The 24,242-nt window shown below is 41.0% G+C and overlaps 1 protein-coding gene across 23 annotated transcripts in view; it reads left to right on the top strand.

Moving 5' to 3' along the window:
- Positions 1-24,242, top strand: part of CACNA1C (calcium voltage-gated channel subunit alpha1 C) — a 357,538-nt gene that overhangs the window by 18,713 nt on the left and 314,583 nt on the right. Inside the window, exon 1 of one of the 23 annotated variants that reach the window (XM_085049339.1) lies at positions 9,360-10,167. The exons of the other annotated variants lie outside the window; for them this stretch is intronic. Coding sequence (XP_084905465.1) covers positions 10,119-10,167 — 49 coding nt within the window. The 5' untranslated portion in view covers positions 9,360-10,118. Of the gene's footprint in view, positions 1-9,359; positions 10,168-24,242 lie in introns of those variants that run through there. 23 annotated transcript variants of the gene reach the window in all.

Here is a 24,242-nt window from a genome sequence, read left to right as displayed (position 1 = left end):
AATGTAATTTAGCTGAAAATATTTTCTTCCAGTCTAGGTTTTGGAGTGGCTTTTGTGTTACTAAATATTATAAAGAAAGCAATTTTTAAAACTTATATTTTTATAGTCATAGAATACAAATACTGGTAGTGGAATTACTGTTTATTAAAGAAGAGAATATACCAAGTATCAGAACCCAAGCTATAGAAATGAGACCTTTCAAATTAAAACAAAGGCAAATGATACTAGAAAAATCATTTTGCTTTCTATGGGAAGATGGAATCTCCACCTATCACCAATAGAGTGCAATATATTAAGATGCAAGTGTGTTCTAGAAATAGATTACAATTAAAAACTGGATTATTTAGGATCAAAAGTTACCTTAATTGCCTGTGAAGGAAGCTTATGTGGACTTGAAAAATCCATCCTTATTAAAAATGAAAAGCAACAGTATGTGAAATCATGAAGTCCTCATTGATTTGAAGTCACTATTTCGGCTGATGAACATTTTAGCTGAATGAAGTTGGTGCTGCAGGATGTGGCCCCATTGATTTGAAGGTGGTGACAATTGTTAGAGGTCAAGTGCCAAAACTATCCAAATTTGGGTTGTCTGGAAATGCTTCCTTATTTAAGAAATCCTACACTGATGGGATTGAAAGAGTAAAGAAATATCCACAATTTCTCTTCTGAAGCTCTGGAAAAGGATGTAACATAGTGCAGTGGTTTTGCAGCTCAATGGAAGGAACTCTTGCATGTTCTTTGTAAAATGCTAAATTGTGGCAGGGTGTAAAAGAAATTACTGTTGTGAGTTACTGCTTTGACTTGTCAAATATTATCTTAGAACACAATCTGCGGGGAAGAGAAGTGCCCACAGAGCAGTGATCCACAATTCCAAATAAAAAAATGTAAATTTGAATGCATTTTGAAGAGGGGTATTCCCAATGCTGTGACAACTTCCTTAAATAAAAAATTTGAAGAAAAAAGTCTACCTAAAACTTTGGATACCAACTCTAGAAACCAGAGCCTGTCTGAATAAAGAGAAATTTCTGCTTCATGTTTCCTTGGAATGACAGATCTCCTTGGCTTTGCAGCCTTCTTCCCCAAAGCAGCATGAAGCAGCACTCTTGATTAGTCAAGAGAAGGCAGCATGCAAACATTAATATTAACTCTATCACATCACACCATCTGGCTCCAGCAGCTTGGAAAGGATGGCCTTAGTCATGGAGCTTTCCTTAGTCATGGCTGACAGGAAACAGCAAATTAATTGGGAGTACAATTGTGATTTACCTTTTACTCCTTACTCTTGACCTCCTTGATCTACCATTCATTTTGCTTTTGAAAGGCCTAATATTTCTAACTGTCTTGTTTGATCTATTAAGAAGAGAATATTTGTTGTGTACTGGAGCACTAAGTATATAAAGAAAGACAAAAAGTAGGTGGAAGCTGGCGTAGAGCTTGTTTTCTTTTAAAAAAACACAAAACTCTTTTTAAGCTACAGAGTTGAAGGAATATACTTTTCTGTAAGGGTCCATTAACATCTATTCTCAGAGGTATTTATGGACAGAGAAGGGAATGTTAACATCTGGGAATACTGCAAGGCAGCCACCCACTCACCTTGCATTTCCTAACACAGGGTTGACCTGACACCCTGCTTTACTTGAGAAGACCTTGCATCTTGTCTCCACAAATATCATTTTGCTACAAAGTTTCCAAGATCCCTGCAATTTAGTCAGGTTGAATCCAAGCATAAAGAAGTAAACCTTATTTGCTGTCTTCGTGGATACTCTACAAATTAATTAGTCAATATTTTGCAATGCTATAAAGAGTTAAAATGCAATGTAAATATGACGATTTGGTTCTTCAGTGTAGCCCAGCTTGTAGCTGTTCCATTTGCCATATTAGCAGGAACTGAGCTCTTACAAAATTAGTTGCAGTTATTAATCCAATGAGGCTTCAAGAAGAAATTAGGGTGTAAATGTAGTAATGCTGGTCAGCAGATTCCATTCTTCTCCCAGAATAAGTACTGAACTAACAAAACTCCGGTTTGGGTTTCACTGTGCTGCCTAGGGTGCAACCTCTCTGTAATTGTGACATACAACTGATAGCTCAAGAATTGATGGTCATTCTACATCTCACTGAACCTTTTCATATTCATATTCTGACCAAGTTCTCACAATAGCTAAATCATTTCACATGGCATTTTCTATTCCGATTTCTAAGCATGGTGCGGTATTAATTCAAAAGGAAGCTTTAACTCAAATGTCAATTGTGACTAGTAAAATTATTTTTAAACACTTTTTGTGTGCTCCGAAGCTTTTTTTGGATGCAAGGCACTCTGAATATCATCTGACTATGTTTTATGCTGCTGTAAACTATGGGAGCTTCCTCTCAGGGACTGGGAAACTTAGAACACGGGGAGTCACGAGCGTGTTCTTAACTAGTGCCAGAACATCAGCTCAGGCTGATTGCTCCTTTGTGTCACTCTTAGGGCAACAGTGTGATTCATCACTTCGATTTTGCTGAATGCTGAAGTGCAGATGCATCTTTATGGGTTAGATTTTACTTCCATTGAAGGCTAAATGGCATCGTGATCTCATTTGTAATAATGTAAGTTGGGAGTAATTTGGTAAAAGTGATTGACCTACATCAGTGTAATTCTTGTGTGAGATCTTGTCAGATTCAACAGCTTCTCTGGGAACAGTTCTGGTCTTAGCAAATACATATGTTTAGTTCCCTAGGAAAGCATGTGGATTCCCCCTGCACTGGGGAGCATCTGTGCATTCCGCTTGTTATTCATCAGTAGAATATTTGTGAAATAAATTAAGGCATTTAAACCTTGTGTTCTTCATGTGTGAAAGTTCAGGCATGATGTAACTTTCAATGAATTATTAGACTTGACCACCAGCTCACTTCCATTTTGACAATAATACCATCTGCCATTCTTTCATAGTGTGCTTGTTCCTCTATCTTTGTAACTCTCTTGATGACTACATTGTTTTGATATGCTAGGCCAGTTAAGCTGCAAAAATCGAGTTTAAAAATAGCTGTATGATTTTAAAATGATTTTTAAAAACTGGAGGAGCACAGAAGAAAAAAATGTTTATATATGGTTATAGATCTATTTTTGTCGTTCTATTTCTGGTAAACTGAAGCTGATACACCAGCACAAAAAGGAAGATTTATGTAAGTATAGATATGGAGTCATTTCAGGCTGTGGTCAGGATCATCTCACTGGCATGTCTTTGGGTCACTGGGCCAAGCAGGGTTTGTTTAGGTTTTGTTCTGCCTTTTTTTTTTTTTTTTAATCTCTGTAGCATTCTTCTGTCAACCTATTTTATTTTGAGAGCAGAATTTCCTCCCTAGCTTCTTCCTTCTTCAACTAATTGATGTCTTTTGCTTCTAGACAGCCGCTGGGCTGCAAAACCAGCAGTACAGTAGTGCTCAGCTAAATACAGATATTCAAAATGTGAAATCTGTCAGTCCATCCCTTGGGCACAAGTCTATGCCTATTCATGTTAGAACAACAGCCACATGCCTTATTAAATCAGGTGCTCTTTGTGCAGCCCATGTAGTGTGGATTTGCTCTGCTCTGTAGTGCACAAGCTCCACTGTTGTGCTTGTGCTGATAAGAATTCCTTCCTCAGGCTGCGGTGGAAACCAGCAGCCCCTGTTGTGCATGGGAGCAATTGCCACAAACACTGCAGGTTTGAAGGGGAGAGAAATGGAATCAGAGCAATGCAAAGGTGCCATATTGTTGACATATTCATTTTCTACATTCTCAGAATCTACCAGCATGGAACTTTCAGGCTACACTTCTCCTTTGGGACTGAGAAGCAGCACTGACCAGTAAAAAACTCCCAATGTCGATACCTCAATTTCCCTGTCTTTCTCCAAAGTTCACGCTGAGTTTCTTCAGGAGATGGCAGCAGATGATACAATAATTGTAAAAGTCAGTCTCTCCTATGAGACTGAAGAGGGAAAGCTGTCCAACAGTTACTTAGTTAAATAACAAAATGATCAAGCCTTTTGCATTGCAATGACACAGATGGAACTGAGTAAGATTTTGAGCCTTTTGTGTTCTTTTGATGCAAGAGAAGTTCCCTTCAGACTAAAGGAAGATGGTCCAGTGCCTGACTGCTCACAGGGTGAAAGAGTTTTCTTTTTGTCAAGTTGGATCATCCTGTGTTTTAGTTTATGACCACTGTCACTTGTGCCTGTTTGTAAGGAGCCTGCCTTTTTTTTGCTCTGGAAGTCTAGAAGAATAAACTAAGGAACTGGGTAGAAAGACAGATTTCTTCAGGAATTTAGTTGTTCAGGAGCCAAGTCTGAAACGTTCATCTTGCTTTCACTCACCCAATCTTCTTCTGAAGTCACAACTCACACTGTCTTATGGAAACACCTGTTTGGAACCTTCCTGTTTTCCCTTCAGTGTAAAACTATTGCTATTTGAAGTTCAAGCACAAGGTGGTCTTTCTCTATTTCTCTCCTACTCTCTCTGAAATCAAATTGAACCTGACCTGGAAAACTTACTTCTTGTGATGCCTCCCTTCCTCCTTTCTTCTGTCTCTCTTTCTCCCTCTCTCTTTCCACATGGATAGCATTATAAAATAACTGAACTCCTAACCATTTCTGTTAGCAAAATATAAATAATTCCTTCAGAACATGTGGAACCAGTGAGTAAAGATTTTAAAGTTGTTTTATGGTTCATTTTGCTTGTCTGCGTGTTTGAGCAAAGATGTAAGAATTGAGAGTGGAGACATAAATAAACTGTTCTGATTGCATGTTGGAGGGTAGTTTTAGTAACAGGATAACATTCTTCTCAGCTTCCAAAGCTTCAGATTTTTTTGAGAAACTGCAAACATAATGAATATTTCTTCTACTATGTTGATTCAAAACCTACTGCCTTACTGTATTATCCTCCAAATCAAGTAATGCTCTCAGCTTTGCTGCCTGCCTCTTCACCTGTTTTTCTGCTTCCATTCCATCAAGGTTCCACTGCAGCTAAGGAAGCTTTGCAAAGCACATATTCAGACAACCACCCATTACATATTGCTACAAGTATTTGGAATTATTTTCAGCAGTCTTGGAGTTCACAGTGACAGCCACACAACCATTTTTAAATTAAAGCTATTTGAATAACTGCTGTGTGCAAGCCCAAATCTGTGCAACTGAAGCAGATTTAATTTATACAGTGTTCAGAAACCTTTTCAGGATACCTTTAATATCTCTCCAACAAAGCACACTTTCAAACACTTTGTTTCACGCTGTCAGAACTTCTGTAACACTTTAATAAAGTCCCACTAAATGAGCTTTTGGATGTCCCAAGAGAGCGATTAGTAAGGATGGCACCATAGTGAAATATACAGTTTTAAAATTTATGATATAACCAATTCAATTAGGGTTTGTGTAGCATTTTCTTGTGGTGTTTTGATGATTATTTTTTTGGAAATAAATATACCTCTTTTGAGCAATCTATTGGAACTAATTTTGTTTGGAAGGGCAGTTTGCAAAAAAATTGAACACAATATTTAGGTGGTGCTGAGATAACTCTGGTTTGTCTATAGTCTGTCACCTTGCAATTCTGGAAACTGGGATTGAAATCAAACATTGCTACATGTGGAAGTTGTTTCTAACTTAGTGCCCTTTTGAATTGACCACAAATCATGATTCAGCTAAACACAATTACCAATCATTTTAACAGGAGGCAAGAAGAGAATTGCAAGTTGTAGGACAGATTTTAAGATCACACAAAAAAAAAAGTTGCTGCAGTTGAAACAGAGGTTGATTGCTGGATGAGTTGTGTTTTTCTTCATTTTGGAGAGAAATAATTGGGGGGAAAAAAGCCAGAGGAACACCACAAAGATTGCATTATAACCAGATACACTTACTAAGCAGTTTAGTCCTTCAGTATAGAAAGAGCCATTGTTGAAGATGAAATGTTGACATTGTATATCAGGCCAACATCACAGTGACTGACTATTCTAACAAATTAATCTAATCATCTTCCTTGCAGCTGATACGTAAGATGATGTATTTTTAGACCATTTGATCTCACTGGTGATTATTGCAAATCCTCCAAAATCTGTCAGAACTCCAAATTCCTGGCTTCCTTGAGTTTGTCAATAATTTTCTGTGTTGACAAAGCATATTTAAAAGTTCTGAATCTTTACAAAAGACAAGGAAGGAACTTGGTTTTAAAGCCCACCCCAACATTAATTTGTTTTTCTTTTTTCCATTTGTGAATTTCATACTTGGAATTGGTTGCACAAGCTAAATATGTTTTTCTGCATTGCCTTCTTATTTTGACTTTGTGTAGTTTTCATTGTTTGCTAATTAGGTCCACTGAGGTTTCCAAATGTCAGCATCATGTAATTCTTCTAGTCACTGTCAAGTCTTCCTCAACAACTTGCAAAAATTTATTCTTTGAAGAATCCATCCCTTCCAAAAAAGTCTCTTTGTGCTTGCCCTAAATCTCAACTTCTGTGTGGTTCTTAGTTATGAACAAGCAACAAACTACATATTTTTTGAGTATTTTCTAGAACTGCATGAGAAGATTAGGATGGTAGTGAGTTCTTAATTTTTGTTGTGTAAGCAGTGGCAAGTATCTAAGATACTCTCAAGAGTGTGCATGATTATTTTCACCAATGGAGGCTGATTGGATTAAAATTTCATTTTTCGCTGTACATCTCCTTGTAGACATTATAAGTTCATGTCTCTTGTTTAAGTGATGAGTCTAGACTATTATTAACAGCAACCATTTTGCTTTTTTCTCTATTTTTTTTGTTGTTTTAATTGGCAGTAGCTAATGAAAAACTGCTGAGTTTAAATCTCTTTGTATCCATACATAACCAGTCTAGTTAGGCTCAATTATCTCTTATTTATAATAGAAACAGTGCAACACTTTTTGTCAAGTTTGGGTCTTTCCCTTAAGCTTTTATGGCAGAACTACCAAATGACGTTTTTTCTTCTTGAGGAACAGAGAATACTTTTGTACTGAAGTTCTGCAAAGGTGTTAAACCTTCCTCCCTCAGTGCTCTAATCAGCACTGTAGCCATACTTGAAGGCTATCAATTTCATCTACTTCCTTCTCTTCTGTGTCTAATGATCATTTATTCTGCTTACTAGCTGCTTTCCTACCCAGTTGTCAATTATTTCATTCTTTTGTTTTTTCACCTTAGATCTAATATTTTCTGTAATTTATCAATACTAAGCCTTAATATGCTTCAGTGGACCATACAACTATCTCGATAATCTTATCATTTCCCTTCTAACTTTCTGCAGTTACTTGATAACATTGAAATGTATTTTTAAAAGCGACTGACTATTTGATTAGAATTGCTGAGTAAGGAAACCTCAAGTTATAGTAGGATTTTATTTATGCTGAAGAAATTAATGCCAGCTAATATTCTTGTTTCTTGTTCTATTTTTCTTCGGTATTTGGTTTTTGGTAATTGGCCCAACTTGTGTCCTACTGTGGGAGCTTGGCAGAGAGAGAGAGGGATAAAGAACGGAGAAGAAGATTTGTAGGTGTCAGAGACAGCTTGTGTATGTGCCTGCATACATATGTGAGCTGGCATAAAGCAGGGCTGTGTGGATTTCAACTGTTTAAATAATACTGTGCATAAATCTTTAGCTAAATGTGACCCAAGAAAGGCAAAAGACATATTTACACGTGCTCTGCCAGTGTTTGGTTTCTGTACAGGGGTGATCAGCATGCACTTACTTCCCAAGATACTTGTCCATGCAAAGCTGAATCATGCAAGACGCAGTTGACTCATGGGTGGAAAAAAATGGAGTTAGTACCATCCAAAATGGCAAGGATGTGTGGTCACAAGGAGAAAAACAAAATGTACATTTACACAACAAATGTGGGCAGTGAAGGATTTTTTGTTCAGTCCTTTTTATAATGGTGAAGGGAGGACTTACTTTTGTAAGAAAAGGTAACTTGAACTGAAAATGAAAGCCAATTTATTGCCATTCTACCTCTAGCTGTGATCTTGCCTGATCTGGTAAGTTAAATGGGGTAAGTGCATGTGACATTATTAGAGAAAAACTAGGCAAGAGAGGACAGAGTATTTTAATTGCTCAGAGGAACTCTTCCTCCTGAGTCAGAAATAAAGCTGTGCCTCTACATGCTGTCAATGGCAATATGGTGTTGGTTAATTACCCTTTGAATAGCATCTAATGCAGAAGTTGTGATGATCAGTGGTTATTAGAAACCAAAATGACCTTTATTTAGGACAAGTGATTTGGCTGCATCCAGTTTTCGGTAAGTGCTTTACATCTATTCTAGTTTTTCTTGTAGTTCCAAATGGATATGTTGTTTTCTTGCTTCTTTCCATAAATCTGTTATGTGGTGGTGCTTTCTGTAATATTTTGAGTTCCAGCTGAGAGACAGCTCATGTAAAGTGGTGGGGAGCAAGCCTCATGAAAAGATGGATATTTGATACATCCCACTGAAATCCATTTGTAGAGAAGGCACTGAGTTTGTTCAAAAGTAACTCCTTTATAGGGGCATTACCAACTGCAAATACCCTTGTTTTCTAGTTAAAATGGAAAACCACTTAAAAGGAAATAGACATGGCTTTTTAAGTTCCACAAATAGTATTGCATGCATGTTATGTTAGGTGGATACTCGGTTATCATGACAATCTACAGCCATGGGGTTTGCAGGTAGAACACATCATTCCAGTTGTTCACCTCCGTGCATGTCAGAGTGCTTTACCTCTTCAGGTTGTGGCAGTTTCTGCAGTGGTTCTGAGAGGTGTTTTAGAACTCTGCATCTCTTGTTTAACATGGCAGCTCAGAGAGTCCAGATAGGTTTAACACGTACTGCATTCAGTTCGCATTTCATTTGGAAGGAGTCATTTTTGCTCTCTGCGGAGGCTTCAATTACAGAGGGCCAAATGACAGGCATAATTAAGGCAAGTGGTGGGACACCAGCGGAGCACTTTGGTGTTTCCACCAAGGATTTTTCAAATCCTAGCTTGATTAATCTGTTTAAACATCTGTGCATCCTCTCGTCTGTGCAACTCATCCCTGGGTATCTCTCCCTTCCGCCGCCTGCCTCCCGAGCTGTCTGCCTGCTCGCGGGGGATCAAACAGAGCCGCAGCCGCTCTGCCGCCTCGCTCGGCGCTCGCACACGATGCGAACCATTCCGTGCTCCTTGAAATGCAGCTCACACTCGCATTCCGTAGTGGAACCGCAGGGCAGAGCCCACACTGTCGAGCGAGCGGATCGGATCGGATCGGATGGGAGCGGAGCGGGGCTGGCGCTGGGCGCTGTGCGGGGCCGTGCCGCTGTCCGGCCGTGCCGCCCCTGCCCTGCCCTGCCCTGCCCTGCCCTGCCCTGCCCTGCCCTGCCCTGCCCTGCCCTGCCCTGCCCGCCGCTCCCCTCGCTGTCCCCCCGCTTCTCCAGGCGGGCAGCCGCGGCTCCAGCTCGCCTCCTTGACGTCATGTCTGTAGCGAGCCTTCAGCAGGCGCAGTGGAGGCAGGCAGCGTGTTAAACTTTCAGATCAAGTCCGGCGGCTCCCAACGCCGTGCGCGGGGAGCTGCGTGCAGCCGCAGCTGGAACATCTGGAAGCATTCAGTGTGTCTGTCTGTCGGCGAGAGCGAGAGAGCGGGGAGCGAGCGCGCTGAGGGAGGGGAGGGAGTAAGGGGCTGGGATTGTGCTCTCTTCCTCTGCAGAAACAGCTCCCTGCCAACACAACGCGCTCAGAATGGCTTTGAAGAGGAGGAGCAGCAGCGTTTGAACATCTCCCTATTTTTTTTCTCTTCCTTCTGTTCTTACTCTTGTAGTTGGTGGATTTTAAAAAGACATTTAACCCTCAGAGGTTTGTCCTGGATGCTTTTGGTTTTTTTCCTTTTTTTTTCTCCCCCCCTCTCTCGTTTCCCCCCTTCCTGTTCTTTTTTATGGTTTAACAGCCAGAGGTGCTGTGCTAAATTCTTGGAAGGGGCCCGGATGTACTGAGGATGCATTGCAATTTCACTAAAGGAGGCAGTAGTGGAAAGGATCAGTTTTTGGTGTTTGATGCAATAATGGGAATCAGGTAATAATAAAAGGGGAAATTCTGCAGCTCCATTCTTCCTTGAATTTTACCAAGCCGATTTTCGGAGGGATTATTCTGGACTCGTTTTAAATGGTCAATGAAAACAAGAGGATGTACATTCCAGAAGAAAACCATCAAGGTAAGCCTGAGATTTACCTCCGAGGACCTAGCAACCACTCCCTACCCTGCCCTTTGTCCCTTATCTCTCGGCTCAGCTCAGCCGCTGCCACAGGCGGAGGCAGGCGGAGGGGCCGGGGCAGAGGACAGCCTTTGACACCGCTTGCCATTCGGAGCACACAGCTCCCCTCGGCCGGCCGTGCTTCAGGGAGACCCCCGCAGCCCCTCGGAGAATGGCTGCTTCGTAGCAAACCCCGGGCAGAGAAAAGTTGCTTTAAGTCACCGTCGTCGCCTTCTCAGGCGCAGGGGCGAGGAGGGGCGGCCGGGGAAGGGGCTGCGCGCCGGGGCTGGGGGCTCGGGGGAGCCGCGGAGCAGCAGCTCCTCCGTGTCACACCAGGATTAACTCGCAGGGCGGCTGGAATTAGGGGATCTTTCCCAATTAACGTCTTCCCGGTCCTCCTAACCTCCATCTGGGTACGGCTTGCTAAGACACCGGGAGAGGAGCCCTTCCCTTCTCTTACGCTATGTCTAATCTCTCACACGAAAGGGGAGGGGAAGGGAGAATTATCTGTTTACACACATATGCACCATACATGCGCCCATACTGAGAGAACGAGACACACCGGGGGTGTCTGGATTAAATTACAGTCGGGTTTGACTCGGGGCAGTGATTTCTCGCCGAGCTCCTCTCAGGATCGCCTGCATCATGGATACCAACCCGTGCTGTTGCTCCTCGGCATCAGCAAATGTCCCCCGCTATTCCCTGTAGTAAAACTTTGTTTGTCCAAACTCCAGGAGCCTTCCCCCGCCCCCACCCGCCCCGCCCAACCCCGATCTGCCGTTCCTGAAGTTATTTTTGTCCTGTTACCTGCATGGTGTCACCCCCTCCCCTCCCTTCGCCCCAGCCCTGGCCGCACACACACGTCGGTGTTGCAGAGCAGGCAGAGCCATTTCCTCCCCTCGGCGAGGGAAGAGCAGCGCTCCGCCGGGAGCCCAACTGGGTGTCTCTGTGTCCCCAGCAGAGCCCCCCGCCCCGGCCAACTTCTTCCTCATGTCGCCTTCGCCCCCCCGCCTTGTCCTCAGGGCAGCCCCTCCCTCGGCCGGCGACAACTTCCCTGCTGGCAAATCCCCCAGCCCCGGGGATCAACACCTGCTCGGGGGGCGAGGGTGCCCCGGTGAGCCCCCCAGGGACCCCCAAGCCCGAGCCCCTCGGAGGGGCGGCTGAAGGTGCAGCCGGGGAGGGGCAGGAGCGCTGTGGCAGCCCTCAATGGTGGAAGGCTAGTGGGGTTTAGAGATGACACCACCCTCCTTCCAATTAAATACAGATTAAAAAGAATAAAACCACCCAGCACCCCCACCCCTGAGCACTCCATCGAAATGAGGTGGGAGGGGAAAGGAAGCAGCCCCTGATCCAGAGTGCTCCTTCCAAGTGGGAGCTAGTCTGCAGCACATGCATTCAGCAGGCATAATTGGGCTGCTCTTCCTGGTCCAGAGCTGATAAAGTGGATGAAGAGCTCAGCCTCCATAGCAATATGCCAATGCTATGGCAACCTAAATCCAGCTCCCTCCTTATCAGCTGCAGTGATTATATAATTGGAGGAACAGTTTTGCATCTGTCTCTTGATGCGGATTGTCATTACTCCCAGGTGAAAGAGCAACTTCTAAAGCAAACAGAAAATCAGCCAGGTGGAAGAGAGTTCTGTTCCTTGGTAGTGCTCAGCTGCCATTTATTTACAATCTATTTTTATTTTATGCAAACCACCTGAAAGGTTAAATTGATCAGCAGTCCAGAAAACCTGGTGGTGAGGAGATGGGAGCAAACCAATCACAAGGTGGAATGGAGCCATTAAAGCAACCACAGCTTGCTAGTTGTGAGGTAGTGGTAGGAAGGGAGTAGAAGATGAAGCTAGGTCTGTGATCCTGGTCTGCTCTTCACTTCTGCCATGGAAGATGGATTTGTATCAGTCCTTACTCTTGCATCCTGCTCAGCTGCTGGCAGCAAGGTGAATGTTCCAGGTACTGGTGGTGCAAGACAAATTTTGATGTCTGCTCTTGAAATGTGACTGACATGAGTAGGCCTCTGCCAGCAGTTGCTCTCTTCACAGGTCTGATATCAGTCAGTCCCTTATCAGCCTACCTGAGCAGCTCTCACACTCAGGTACCTGGGGAGCTGCTGTAAAAGGGCTTACCTCAATTAATTAAATAAATGAAGCATAGAGAGGCCATTAGTTACGTTGTGAGGGCTGTGGGGAAGAGGAATTGTATTTGAAAGTGCTTTGTTGACTTCTTAACTACTAACTGGGGAGGTTTGTAATACACTTGTTTTAGCCTTCTGAATGTGGCTAGCTATCTTGAAGGTCTTTGACCCTGAAGTAAGAATTTCTTAATTTTTTTTTTTTTTTTAAGCCTATTGTGCTTCCATTGCAGTGTCCTATTGCACAAAGGCAAGCAAATACGTTATTTGTTGATGCTGAGACACAATGTTCATTTTTTGCTGCACAATGGAGTATATTTTTAAATAATAATTATTAATACCTCTTGTGTTTGTCTGGAAAATGCTAAAACCCCACCCAAGAAGCCCCAGCAAAAGCTTCCAAAACTAGCTCCATCACATCCAATGCCCATGTGGGACTGGCTGGAATCCCAGATGGGCATCTTTAATTCATTCCCTAGTAATACTTTAAAAACTTGCTCTCCCAACATGAAATAGCAATTCAGTTTGCAAGCCCACGTGTTGCAGCCCCTCCAGGGAGGGAGCAGAACAGCCAGCCTGGCCCTGGGGCTGCTTCTGTGGTTCTGCAGCGCCGTCAGACCCCGAGCTCGAGTGGCTGGTGCCTGGTGGGATCCATATTGAGCGATCGGGCAGCACAGGAGGCACAGGCGGCAGTTCTGCGGTGGTTTTGCGGGGGTTTCAGCGGGGTGGGGTGGGCAGGGGGAGCGGGGGTCCCGGCTGCCTCTCCCGGAAGGTGGCACTGCTGGGCTGCTGCAGCCAGCGCGGCTCTCCGAGCGCCCAGACACGAGTGTCTATCCCGGAATAAAATTCATTAGGCTTGAAGAGCTCCTGCTAGGTCATTTATTCCGTGTAGTAATGATCCGCTGAGCGAAAAGCCATTTCTGATACCATGTTTGAACTACCCTTCCTTCAATTTCGGATAATGCCTTTGGGCTTTGTCCTTATTGCATATTTTGAACAGATTTCTACCTGCTGCTTGGAGAAAAGAACCCCCTCAGGTATTTGTCAACCATAATTAGGTCTTCTTGCAACCTCCTTTCCTAACCTGCACATACCCTGTTCTTGAAATGTTTCCCTGTAAGACACTCTTTCCATAGTCCTTGTATCTCCTGTAGCTGTTAAATTTGGAACTAATTAGTCTACCCTTTATTTCTCGGAAGCCTATTGATAGCGAGGGGGTCAAGTCACAAGCATAGTCCCTGATGCATTTTCTGACCTGAAACGAGGGTCAAACCCACAAATATTCCCCTCGATTTTGCAGGTATAAATAGAGATGATTGTGTACACTTCACAGCTGATTGCAGTTGAAGGGCTGAAATCTGTCTCCTGCTGTGCTACAAAACAAAACCATTGGCTATAGGTGCTAGAATTTATTGGATATTTGCTTTAATTTTCTGCTCTATTTTCGGAATACCAGTTTTATTTCCTGTTTGTTTTGGGGCAATGCTTTCATGTGTAGGAGAAACCATGCTCTTTCCATGGTGGCCAAGTGACCAGATTAGCAACTTAGTTGTCATTTTTGAGTATTTGTTCTTGTGCTCTTGTTTTGCTGTAGAGGTTGGTCAGCATAGCATTAGTCGTGGGGCATGAAGAATAACTCTGTGTGGTCTTAAACAGCTTATCATCAGGATTTTTGGAGAAAAAAAGAGTTTGAATGACTATTTAGAAATGCAGCACTAGAATTCCAACTTTCCCTGATTTGACAATAAACACTTGTATTTATGAGCTATTATCTTCTGCCTTAAAGTCCTTGGAACTTTTGGTTGGTGTAAAGCATTTAATTCAACATAATAAGAAATTGTAGTGTAATATAAAATATTTAATATAATGTTAAGTAACAATACTTAAACATTCTCTATAATACAGTGCTCTGCATTTATTTGTGGAAGTTGCCTGTAGAGTCTTTAGAAAAGTATTTAAGTGCTTTCAAGCATTTCCTATCCTTAAAAGGAGCATTTAAGTATCCTGCTAAAGGCATGGAATTTGAAGTATATACATTTGAAAGGTTTTCTTTGCAATTACCTTCATTCACAGAGACCAGTTTTGGTTAGGTCATCATCAGTGCTCTTGCTGACTGATTGTTCCTGAAGTTTGCATTGCTGTCATGAACTCTTCCCTGTGCTCTCTGCATCCAAGGCACCTTTATGAACCCATTCTTGTATCTCTACCCTGCCATCAAAAACGTTTTTGGGGTTACATCTGAGTAATTCACTCCAGAAGATGTGACACAGCCTTGCCTTGGGGAATTAATTTATCCTGCCAAGATATTTACTTTGAATTATTTGTCCTCATCTTTTTGCTTTCTTTCCTCAGAGAACATGTCCTGTGACTGCAGTGTTGCCATGTGTGCTTAGTTTTGGCTTACTTTCTTTCACTTTTGTGGAAAATGGTTCCACATCCATACTTAAAGTAGGATTTATCTGATTGACTGCTAAATTTACTTCAGGTGTGTGTGTGAATTGTCATCGTGGCCATCAGCCTGCTAGGAAGTGTCTTGTTTAACCCTTTCTGGCAAACAATTAAAGGAACAGAGTCATTCAAGTTCAGGAACAGCAAATGAAAGATCTCTTCTGAGCAAGTCTTCTCTAAATTTATTGACTATCAACCAGCATAACAGATGTGACTGCATGCAGTAAAAGTCTCTTAAATTATTGAACACAACAAATCAGATCAGCGCCAAAGAAAGCTTTTGCAAGTGGCAGATATATGCTTTACAAAACATAATGTTATTAAATGGTTCAATTGCCTATCTCTTTTTTTCAAGACTGTATACAAACCCAGTAAATTTTTGTCAATTATTTATCTGTAACATTGGCAACTGTTGCTCTTGCAAGGTTGTGGAATACATTAGGGTGTAGTTGATAGTAAATACGAACCTTTTTCTGAAACAGTTTCTGTAGATGAGACATAACCAGGAGAGTTATATAAACTTTTTTAAGAACTTGAGATGGCTTCAGGATAGGTTTATTCCAGCTGGAAGAGTCACACTGTCTCTGTACCATGAATAGAGATTTGCAGAACAAAAGGCCTTGACAAATTTACCCCAGAAACCTAAATACAGCATTAGAGACTGTATGGTTTGGATTGGTGCATCTGCTGGTCTGTGAGAGGTGTAGGGGAGCAAAAAAAAAAAAAAAGAGAAAAGATTAATATATGTATTGTAGAAGGTGACAGAAGTTTTGATGGAATCACATTTTGTCTCTGTTTGGTCAAATTGGCATTTGTCCAGATATCAAGGTTGAGTTATTGCAATCTGGAGCTGAGACATTATTAGCACAGTTCATCCTCAAGAGAAGATTAGATTGAGGAGAGCTGACTGCTGATGGCTTTGAAGGTGGTCTGCTCTGGATGTCACCTTCCCAGGCATCTTTCCCAAAAAGATACTTCTGGGAGGTGCTGCTCTCACTGGCTCAGGTTTCACTGCAAAATCTGCATTTCTGGGAGGAGAGGATTAAATAAAATGGTGCTGTGTGATGGAAGGAACCTGCTGAAGCTGGGCTAAGACTGTGTATTTGTAGAGGACTCCTTCAATTTTCCCTTTTTCCTGTATGTGTCTGGTTTTTTCAGTCCCACATATAAGATTCTAAATTTCAGTGGCTGTCTCAGCAGGCAAAATGTTCAGAATCCATGAAAAAACACCAGCAAGTTGAATATCCTTCAACAGCTGGGAAGAATTAAGAGTACCAGTTAAAGCCTTGTCCATGAGGAGGGAAAAAAAGATAATGTGGTATCTGTCAAGAAAGAAATGAAATTCACAAGTCTCACCTGGGCACTGAAAAACTCAAAAAAAATTAGGAGGCAAAGTTTGCTTCTTTGATAAGACAGAAGATTAAAATAATTAAGGGGGACTGGAAATTTAGTGGTTTTCAAACCAGACACAGTAATAAAACAAAAAAAAAAATCTGTCCAATTGCACAGGAACTCTTGTTGAGTTTTGTACATAAACCTTAAGAGTGGATTGTTGCAAGGAAAATATTGTCTGAGAGTCACCTAACCTTAAAGAATACTCTATCATGTGTTTAAAACATGCTTCTCTAAATGGTGGTGTTACTTCTCTAATTTTTCAGGTTTTTAACCCGCTATGTGTACAGTTGCCTTCGGGTATTTTGAAAAAAACAATTAAATATGACTGAACATGGCATTACAATTACAAAGTAAATATGCTCTAATTGAGTAATTAACTCAACATTTCTTCCTAAAGGCATTGTAGGAATGAATTCATGTTGCTGATCAGATTTCAGATTCATTATTCCAAAGGAGCAAAAAAAGGCTTCCATTCTCCAACATGGCTGGCTAGATGTAAGACTCCTTAAGATGCCTCAGTTTTTAAATTTAATGTCATTTTTGAAATTTAATATATATAATTGATATATCAGAAATTCTTCTGATGCTTTTGGTCAAATGAAATAACCTTTTCTATGGACAAAGAGAATACTTGTGTTTCTTTGCTTGCAAGTCAGCTCAGCTCTGTCTCAGCTACATTCTACTTCAAGTATTACTGGCAAAAATAATAATTTTGGAACTGCAACTCGTGTGATATACTTGTTAGTAGCAGAGTCTCTGAACTTTGGCTCCAGGAGTGCAGCAGTTAACTGTGTGAGAAGCAAATGTAATCTGTGTGAATGCAGGAATTAAAATTGGTGTTTGTCCAAGACAGAGGGGAAAATGAATTATTGCACCTAAATATACTGCATAGAGAATTTATGTTGAACCTTAATTCTGATACACATGGAAATATCTCAGGAAGCTGAAAGTTAAGACAGATCTGTAATGCCAAGCTTCCCTGTTTTTTCTATCTTGTAGCTTCCATATAATTCATGAAAGAGCATTTTCCATGCAGACCTTATACGTAAATATGAGACATTTGAATTAAATACGAAGGGATCTGATTTCCTCGTGATGAATTGAACGTATTGACAGCAAAGTCAGCAAATGAAGTCAGATAAACCCAAGGGTCATTAGGAAAACAGAGGAAATCCATAGTATTCATTACTCTCTGGAGTTGTGAACAGACTCATGTGAAGGGAGAAAAGCTTCACCTGTGTGCTGAAATTCTCATATGATAATTAAATTGCCTATTATTGCTTTTATAAATGGTATATTGCCTGTTATTATTGCCTATTATAAGTTGTATAGATGCACAGGGTGTTTTCAGGTGTAATTTAAATTCAAATTGGCGACTTTAGAGAGAAGTAAAAGGCATTTATGGGGTGAAAATTGAAAGTGATCAGGTTTAATTGTGGGTTTAATGGAACTTTAGTATGACTGTATTCAGGAGCAATAGCTAGGAGTGGATTACATGAAATTTTTACATCACTTTCACTTAAGTGAAAATTTTTTAGTGAAAAGGTTGAGATTTGCAGCCATCAGTTCTGTTTAGTGCTGGCAGTGCCCAAGTTGAGTTCATAGATCAGGGAATGGCTTGGGCAGTTCAGCTCCAATATCTTGCCTGGCAGATTCTCCCTGGCTTTGGCTCCATTGCACAAACTGGGTGTGAAATGTTTGTTAGCAGCTGTTTGGGGTGCGCTGGTCCTGCAGGTAGCAGTACACAGACACTGCTAAGTTCTCAAATAATTTTTCTCCAGTTTTCTTTGAGAATTATTTTCTATTTGTTTTATGTAGCAAAGCTTATTGCTTAAATCAGAAATGAGGAAATTGGTGAGGGAGTATGCTGAAAAAACAAATCCTGATTTTAGGTTTTTCTGCATTTATTATGACCAAGAAAATTAATAGTTTAATTTCAGTTTTGGGTTTGAAAACAAATACTCTATTCCAGTCATCACTGTGCCATTGCATCTCTGGGTATCTCTTGTCTTTTCAGCCATTATGGCAAAAGTCAGAAATAAAAGCAGAGTGTGAAAAGCTAAGATGAACATGACTTGAAGGCTTTTCTCTGCTTTAAGGCAGAGTGTCAAGAAAGATCATAAGAAATGAAAAATTGTGTCCCAACTCACATGCAGTGATAAAAGCTGTTATGCATGCCAGGAAATCAGTCAAAAAATAACAAGACAGACTTGCTACTGGCAGGTCTTAAAGACAACCAAAGTGTTTTAAAATAAAATATAAAAAAATTCAGATATCCAGCTTGAGAAGAATTGAGCATGGGGCTTTACAGGTGCCTGGCAGAATCCCTGGGAAAGTATCATGGCACATGGTCAAATGTGAAGTGCTTAAAAAAGGATCACATCTTGATGTATGAATAATTCAACAAAACATTGCAGGAAGTTTTTAATGCTGATAATGCAACTTCTGCTACTTTCTATGAAATGCTATGCTTAGACATCTTCTTAAGTGCTTTTAATCTGTAATGTGGTTTACACGACTTGGAGTATTTCTGTGGATAGATCTGCATTTGACTGGAATATACATCCTGCTGTTTCAAGGCAAAGCTTGTATCTAAATAAGCACATGTGGGTCAGCAGTTCTTTATCTGTTTTTCCAGTACTTAGCATTCTTATTGAGAGCTTTGCTGTTATCTTGCTTTGCCTTGAGTTTGCTCTTATTTCACCAGAACACTTTTTAAATTTTATTTTGGGTTATACATTCTCGAGATTTTGTCTGTTGTGCTTTAAGGCAGTTTCTGATAGAGAGCATCAGTGCTCAGAATACAGAGCTAGGTTTGACTGGGTTTTGCCAAGGATTTTGGTATGCATGCTGTAGGGCCAGAGGACTCATTATTTATGAGAAATGTGGATGGGAAAGCCCTATGTGGAGTCAATTCTACAAATATCAGAGGGAAGGAAATTTATTCTTTTAGCACATCTCAGTGGTGTTTGATACTTCAAAAGGAATGTGATGTAAGCTCATCCAGATGGCTTAATACATTGGTGAATTTTATTACTCTTCTCCCTATGCCAATGTTGGAATACTATTTTAGAATACCATTTAAAGATAGAATTACTGCAGAAGATGGAAAGCCCCACTTGTCTTAGGATTTAAACCTAGTTCATGTACTATTTGTTCTAATAGCAGCAGTGGAAAGTATCTAAACCTGATTCTGCAGCTACAACCCACTGAACAAAGATCTGACTGTCAGGTGCTCTTTGGAAGATAAATGTAGACTGGAGTATGGGAATTTAGAGGATCAGACTGTATTCTAATTTTTGTGTTAGGATGTAGACTTTCAGAAAGTCTCATACCTCCACAAAAGCTGTATTTCTTCTCTTTTGGAAGGTTGGAAAAGAAATACATTCTCTGAAGTTATTTACTTCTCCTCTTATATATTTATGTGGTTGTGATCCCTGTAATATGAACATCTTCCAGTATTAAAAACTCCCTTCATCTTCCCAATGTGCCAGGTCAATAGGCTTGGAAAATTAATTTTCTCTTTTTCCATCAGCCCTGTTGTGTGTGCTTATGTGGAGATATTACCCTAGGAGGTACACGCAAAGAAATTAATAAGGCATTTAATTTTCATAAGATCCACGTTATGAAGTGGTGTTTGGTTCCTGATGTCCTCAAGCCTGCAGCAGACCCAGCAATGCTGGGATGTTTGATCCCTGGCTCTGGGGGCAAACCAGGGAGAGCAGCTCTGCCAGTCCCAGAACAAACAACCCAACCCTAGCTGGTTTATTTTTTCCCCCTCTGTACCAGCTTTGCTACATCCACCCCCAACTCTGGTGTTTCTGGTACTAGTTTTCAGTAATCCTGGCCTTATTTCCCATTCCTAAATGGAATATTACCTGGTAACTACAATGGAATGTTACCTAGGCACTGCTGTCCCTGTGACACTCCCCTGTAGGACTGCAGTAGTTCCCTCAACTAACTGTGAAGTTTATTCCTCTCTGACCAAACTTCCCCATAACATGTGTGGAATCTGCCATTTCTCACCATGCCACCTGTAACTCTTGTCAGCTTCTCACTTTGGTATCACTTCTGGTCATTTCTCATGTCACAGCCAGTAGTTTTCCATGTCCTGTTTGGTTTTACCCAGGCTGAGTCATCTGCCTGCAGCATTAATACCAATTATTCTGAGTAGTCTTAACTTCAGTCATGAATGCTGTATATTAATAAATAAAGAGGATTCTCTTCCTTGTAAGTGCAACTTTTTCCTGGTGATGATCAGTTTTACAGTCAGGCTGTAACAGCCATGGATGGAGGCTGATGTTTTGGGCAGCTGCAAACAAAAGATCAGACAGGTTTCTGAGGGCTCAGTGCACAGATCTTGGTCTGAATTTCAAACCACATACTTAATGATCAGGAAGTGTGTGGTTTCCCTCTTGGATGTACATTGCAGAGATAAAGTGTGTTTCTGTTGAGTGTGGATATTCCTGTGATCAAATGGGAATCTGATAGGAAAGGGCACATGGTGATGTATTTGGGTAGGAGGAATTAGATCTCTCTTCTCCTCCCAATTCTACACATATTTATCACAAGGTATCTCCAGGGCTTGAATAGCAACCTAGATACACAGATATTTCTGATTTTTATCTGCCATCTCTCCAGTGTGTGTATCATGAGGCATTTTTATTTTTGTTTCCAAATAGCTGGCAAAAATTATCTACTCTTGGGAGCCATTAGGATGTCTTTGAGATGTCTGCAGTTGCACTGTGCCTACACAGTTGTGTATATATATAGGCAGAAGGATCATTTGCTTAGTGGACCAGAATGAATAAGTGACTGTGATTGGAAGGATCTAGCTGTGTTATGAAAGATTTTGAAAGAAATAGAATAGGATGAAATAAGAGAGAAATGGTCTGTGTTTTCAGATTGTCATTCTTCATGTAGTAAAACTGATCATTTGGCGTAGATTTTATTTTACCTCTCTGTAGGTGTTTAAATTGTCTGGTTAGAGCTAATCCTTCAGAGCTGCAGTGTAGTCAGTGGAGAGGAAGGCAGCCATGGCTAAAGAACATTGTAGAGATCTAAAATAGGTGGGGTAGGCTGCTTTTTTTGGAGCTTCTTAACTCTGCCTTGACTATGTAGCTAAAGCTTTCATGACTAAGACTAAATGTGAGATTTGAGATTGCTAGAGCTAGTGAGCTGAGTTCTACCTTATGCATGTGTGTTTTTTCTAATTTGGATTGTCAACACCAGAAGCATGGTGTGAAGGAAGGAGTTCTGTGCCTGCATTAGGTTTAAGTCACCTGTCTATCAGGTGGCCTGTGTGAATGCAAATGCTTTCAACATATATTTCCTGCCTGTATGCATGCTGCTAAATAAAAGAAACTGGCTAAGAAAAACGTGATAAGAAAAATAATAGCTTGGGGAAAATCCCAGCTGGAAATTCATGGAAGCTGCTTCTTGAGGAATATCCCTGTCTCCATCTGGGGTGAGAACAATTCATTTTCTGAAGATTATGTTTAGGAGTGGGAAATTTTGTGAATGCTAAACAGGTAGCTTCAGGAGAGAGATGGGGTTTTCCAGGCAGTGTCAGAGGGATGGCAAGTCAGAGTCAGGGAAACTGTCCTGTCTGGTGAATGTACCAAATTCATCAGGAAAGAGTAATAGTTAGGAAATAGCAATGTGGAGAGGGTTCTGTGCAGTAAGCCTTTGGTTTGTGTGGGCTGTGCTTTGGGGTGAAGAAATACAGCATGCCTGGTTTTGAGTGTCAGTTTTGAGTCATGGAGAACTCATTCTCTAGCAGGGTCTCCAAGAGAAGATTAACTCAGGTGTCAAATTCGTTCAAAATCCACATTTCACAACTAGGAAATAAAGGGATGTTTAAAAAATGAAATAACCTTTAAACATAGTATTTACCATTGGTGGCTTCCAGTTTAATCTTTCTGTAGAAATCACAAACATATGTTTTGCCTCCATGAAAAGCTATTCTGTAATTTTGCATGGGGTTGTCTCTGATGTTTTCTGTCACCATTTCACCATTTGCTTTTGAATGCTCATTTACTGTCTGTGCCTGGTAATGATACAATGACTCAAAACAAGAGAATGTTTCAGGAAATGCATGGATTTCAGTGGGAGTAATTTACTTAAAATAATGTAACTGTTTTTGTAGCGCTACTTTTCCGATAAAGACATTGTACTGCAAATAACTTGAAATAAGGACAATGGGGATACCCAGTCTGCATGTGAAAATGTTGCATTTATCCCACTACAGGCCTCAATATACATTGATACATTTTCATGCAAAAGATACATTTTCACAGAGACATTTCTAATTGGTGTACTTTAAATAACATCCTGATAGCTCTGAGTTTCCTGCTGTCCTTGGGCTGTCTGTGGATTACTGATTTTTGAAGACATCTGCCAAGCTGAAGAATCTCTCCCAGCAGTTTCTGAATCCCCGTGTTTGATCACCAAAAGGGTCATTAGAAAATTAATCAGAGCTGACCTGGGGAGATAAAGTGGAAGTTTTCATAGAATTTCCAGTGGTTAGGTCTCCTCATTGTTACCAGTGTGCACCTTATTAGACATCTGAATTTGCCTAGTTACAGCTACCAAATATTGAATATAATAAGGGTTATTCCATTAAGTTGAAAGGGTCAGGAGGTGTCAAAAACCTTTCACATTCTCATGCTCATAAATTCTGATCAATCTTTTTAAACTCTCATGTAATACTAAGTGGTCCAGATATTTTTAGTCTTTCACTGAAGATATTATCCTGCTCTACATTTCTAATACCTCGTTTACTCAGTTCTTGAAACTATTTTATTATTCTTTTTGAGGTGTGGACTCTAGAACCAGGGCCTGCCATGTTGTGTTTCATAGAAATGCTCTGTACAGCCACATTCCCTGGACTTTTAGGATGGCTTGTAGGCTGAAACTCATTCAGGACCATTTCTCTGGGTTGGTTCATTCTGCCCCATGGTTAGAAGCAGCCAGTGGCTCTCAGGACAAAGCAGCTCAGTCATGACAGAGGAGTTAACCTGCATGCAAGTTCTTCTTCCCAACAGGGAGGCACAATGCTGGTGGCAAACTCCAGAGGTAATAAGAGATGCATAATCCTTGGAAATAGGCTGGGTGTTTTGGGGCTTTCTGGTATGTTTGTGGTAGTTTTTCGGTTTGGGATTTTGTGGTTTGTTTGGGCTTTTTGTTGTTGTTTTGGGTTTTTTTCCTTGTTTGGTTTTTTATTGTTGCTCTTCGATGGGCAGTGGAAATGTAGAATCTCTTGGCCAGTGCTCAGATGCTATCAGAGCAAATGGTTTATAGGAAATTTCTTACTTCTTTTGCAATGCTGATCCTGCAAGGTGCAGAGCATCCCTAGGAAGGAGCACAAAAGCCTCAGCTTTCACCATCTTTGGCGTGATCTGCAAACTCTGGAGCTGCAGCAGCAGCCAGAGCACTCAGTGGCAGTGCTAACACAGAGCCTGCTGAGCTCTAATCAAGTGCTCTGCAAACCTGGTGTGGTTCTGCTCTGTGCAAATTCAGTCATGATCAATGGATCTGCTTTTATATAAGCAGGAGGTTTTATTTTTAGAAAGAATCTGCAAAGACTGTCTCAAACATTTGCCTGCATCCACTGTAGAAAAGGTCACAGAGAAGCAGCTAAACAATCTGTGTGTAGTCAACCAGTGACACAAGAGCTGTTTTGGTTTGTGTTTGAGTTCAGCCTGAGATGTAAAGCCAATGCTGAATTTCCTCATACAGGTGCTTGCAAAGATGACAAAAATTCTCTCCCCCTTAGCTCCCCTCGTTGCTACAGTTGCAATCTTCTGATTTAGTGCCTTATTTAGTTTGGAAATGCTCTGAACTAGCAGGGCAAGCCAAGAGTGCTTCTTTTTGCATGTGCATATTGCATATGCCTCATTTTGAGACTTGGAACATTCAGCAAGGAGATACTAGTAGATAAAAAATGCTAGAGAGAAGTGCATGCTGGAGATAAAAGATACTACTTTAGGTACCAAAAAACTCAGTAAAATTATTTTCCTTAAAAATATTACTCCAAATCTGTTAATGCTATAATACCT

Source organism: Lichenostomus cassidix, chromosome 1Ab (assembly GCF_008360975.1).
Source record: "Lichenostomus cassidix isolate B80296 chromosome 1Ab, HeHo_3.0, whole genome shotgun sequence".
Taxonomy (NCBI): domain Eukaryota; kingdom Metazoa; phylum Chordata; class Aves; order Passeriformes; family Meliphagidae; genus Lichenostomus; species Lichenostomus cassidix.
This window is presented reverse-complemented; position numbering and strand designations above follow the sequence as displayed.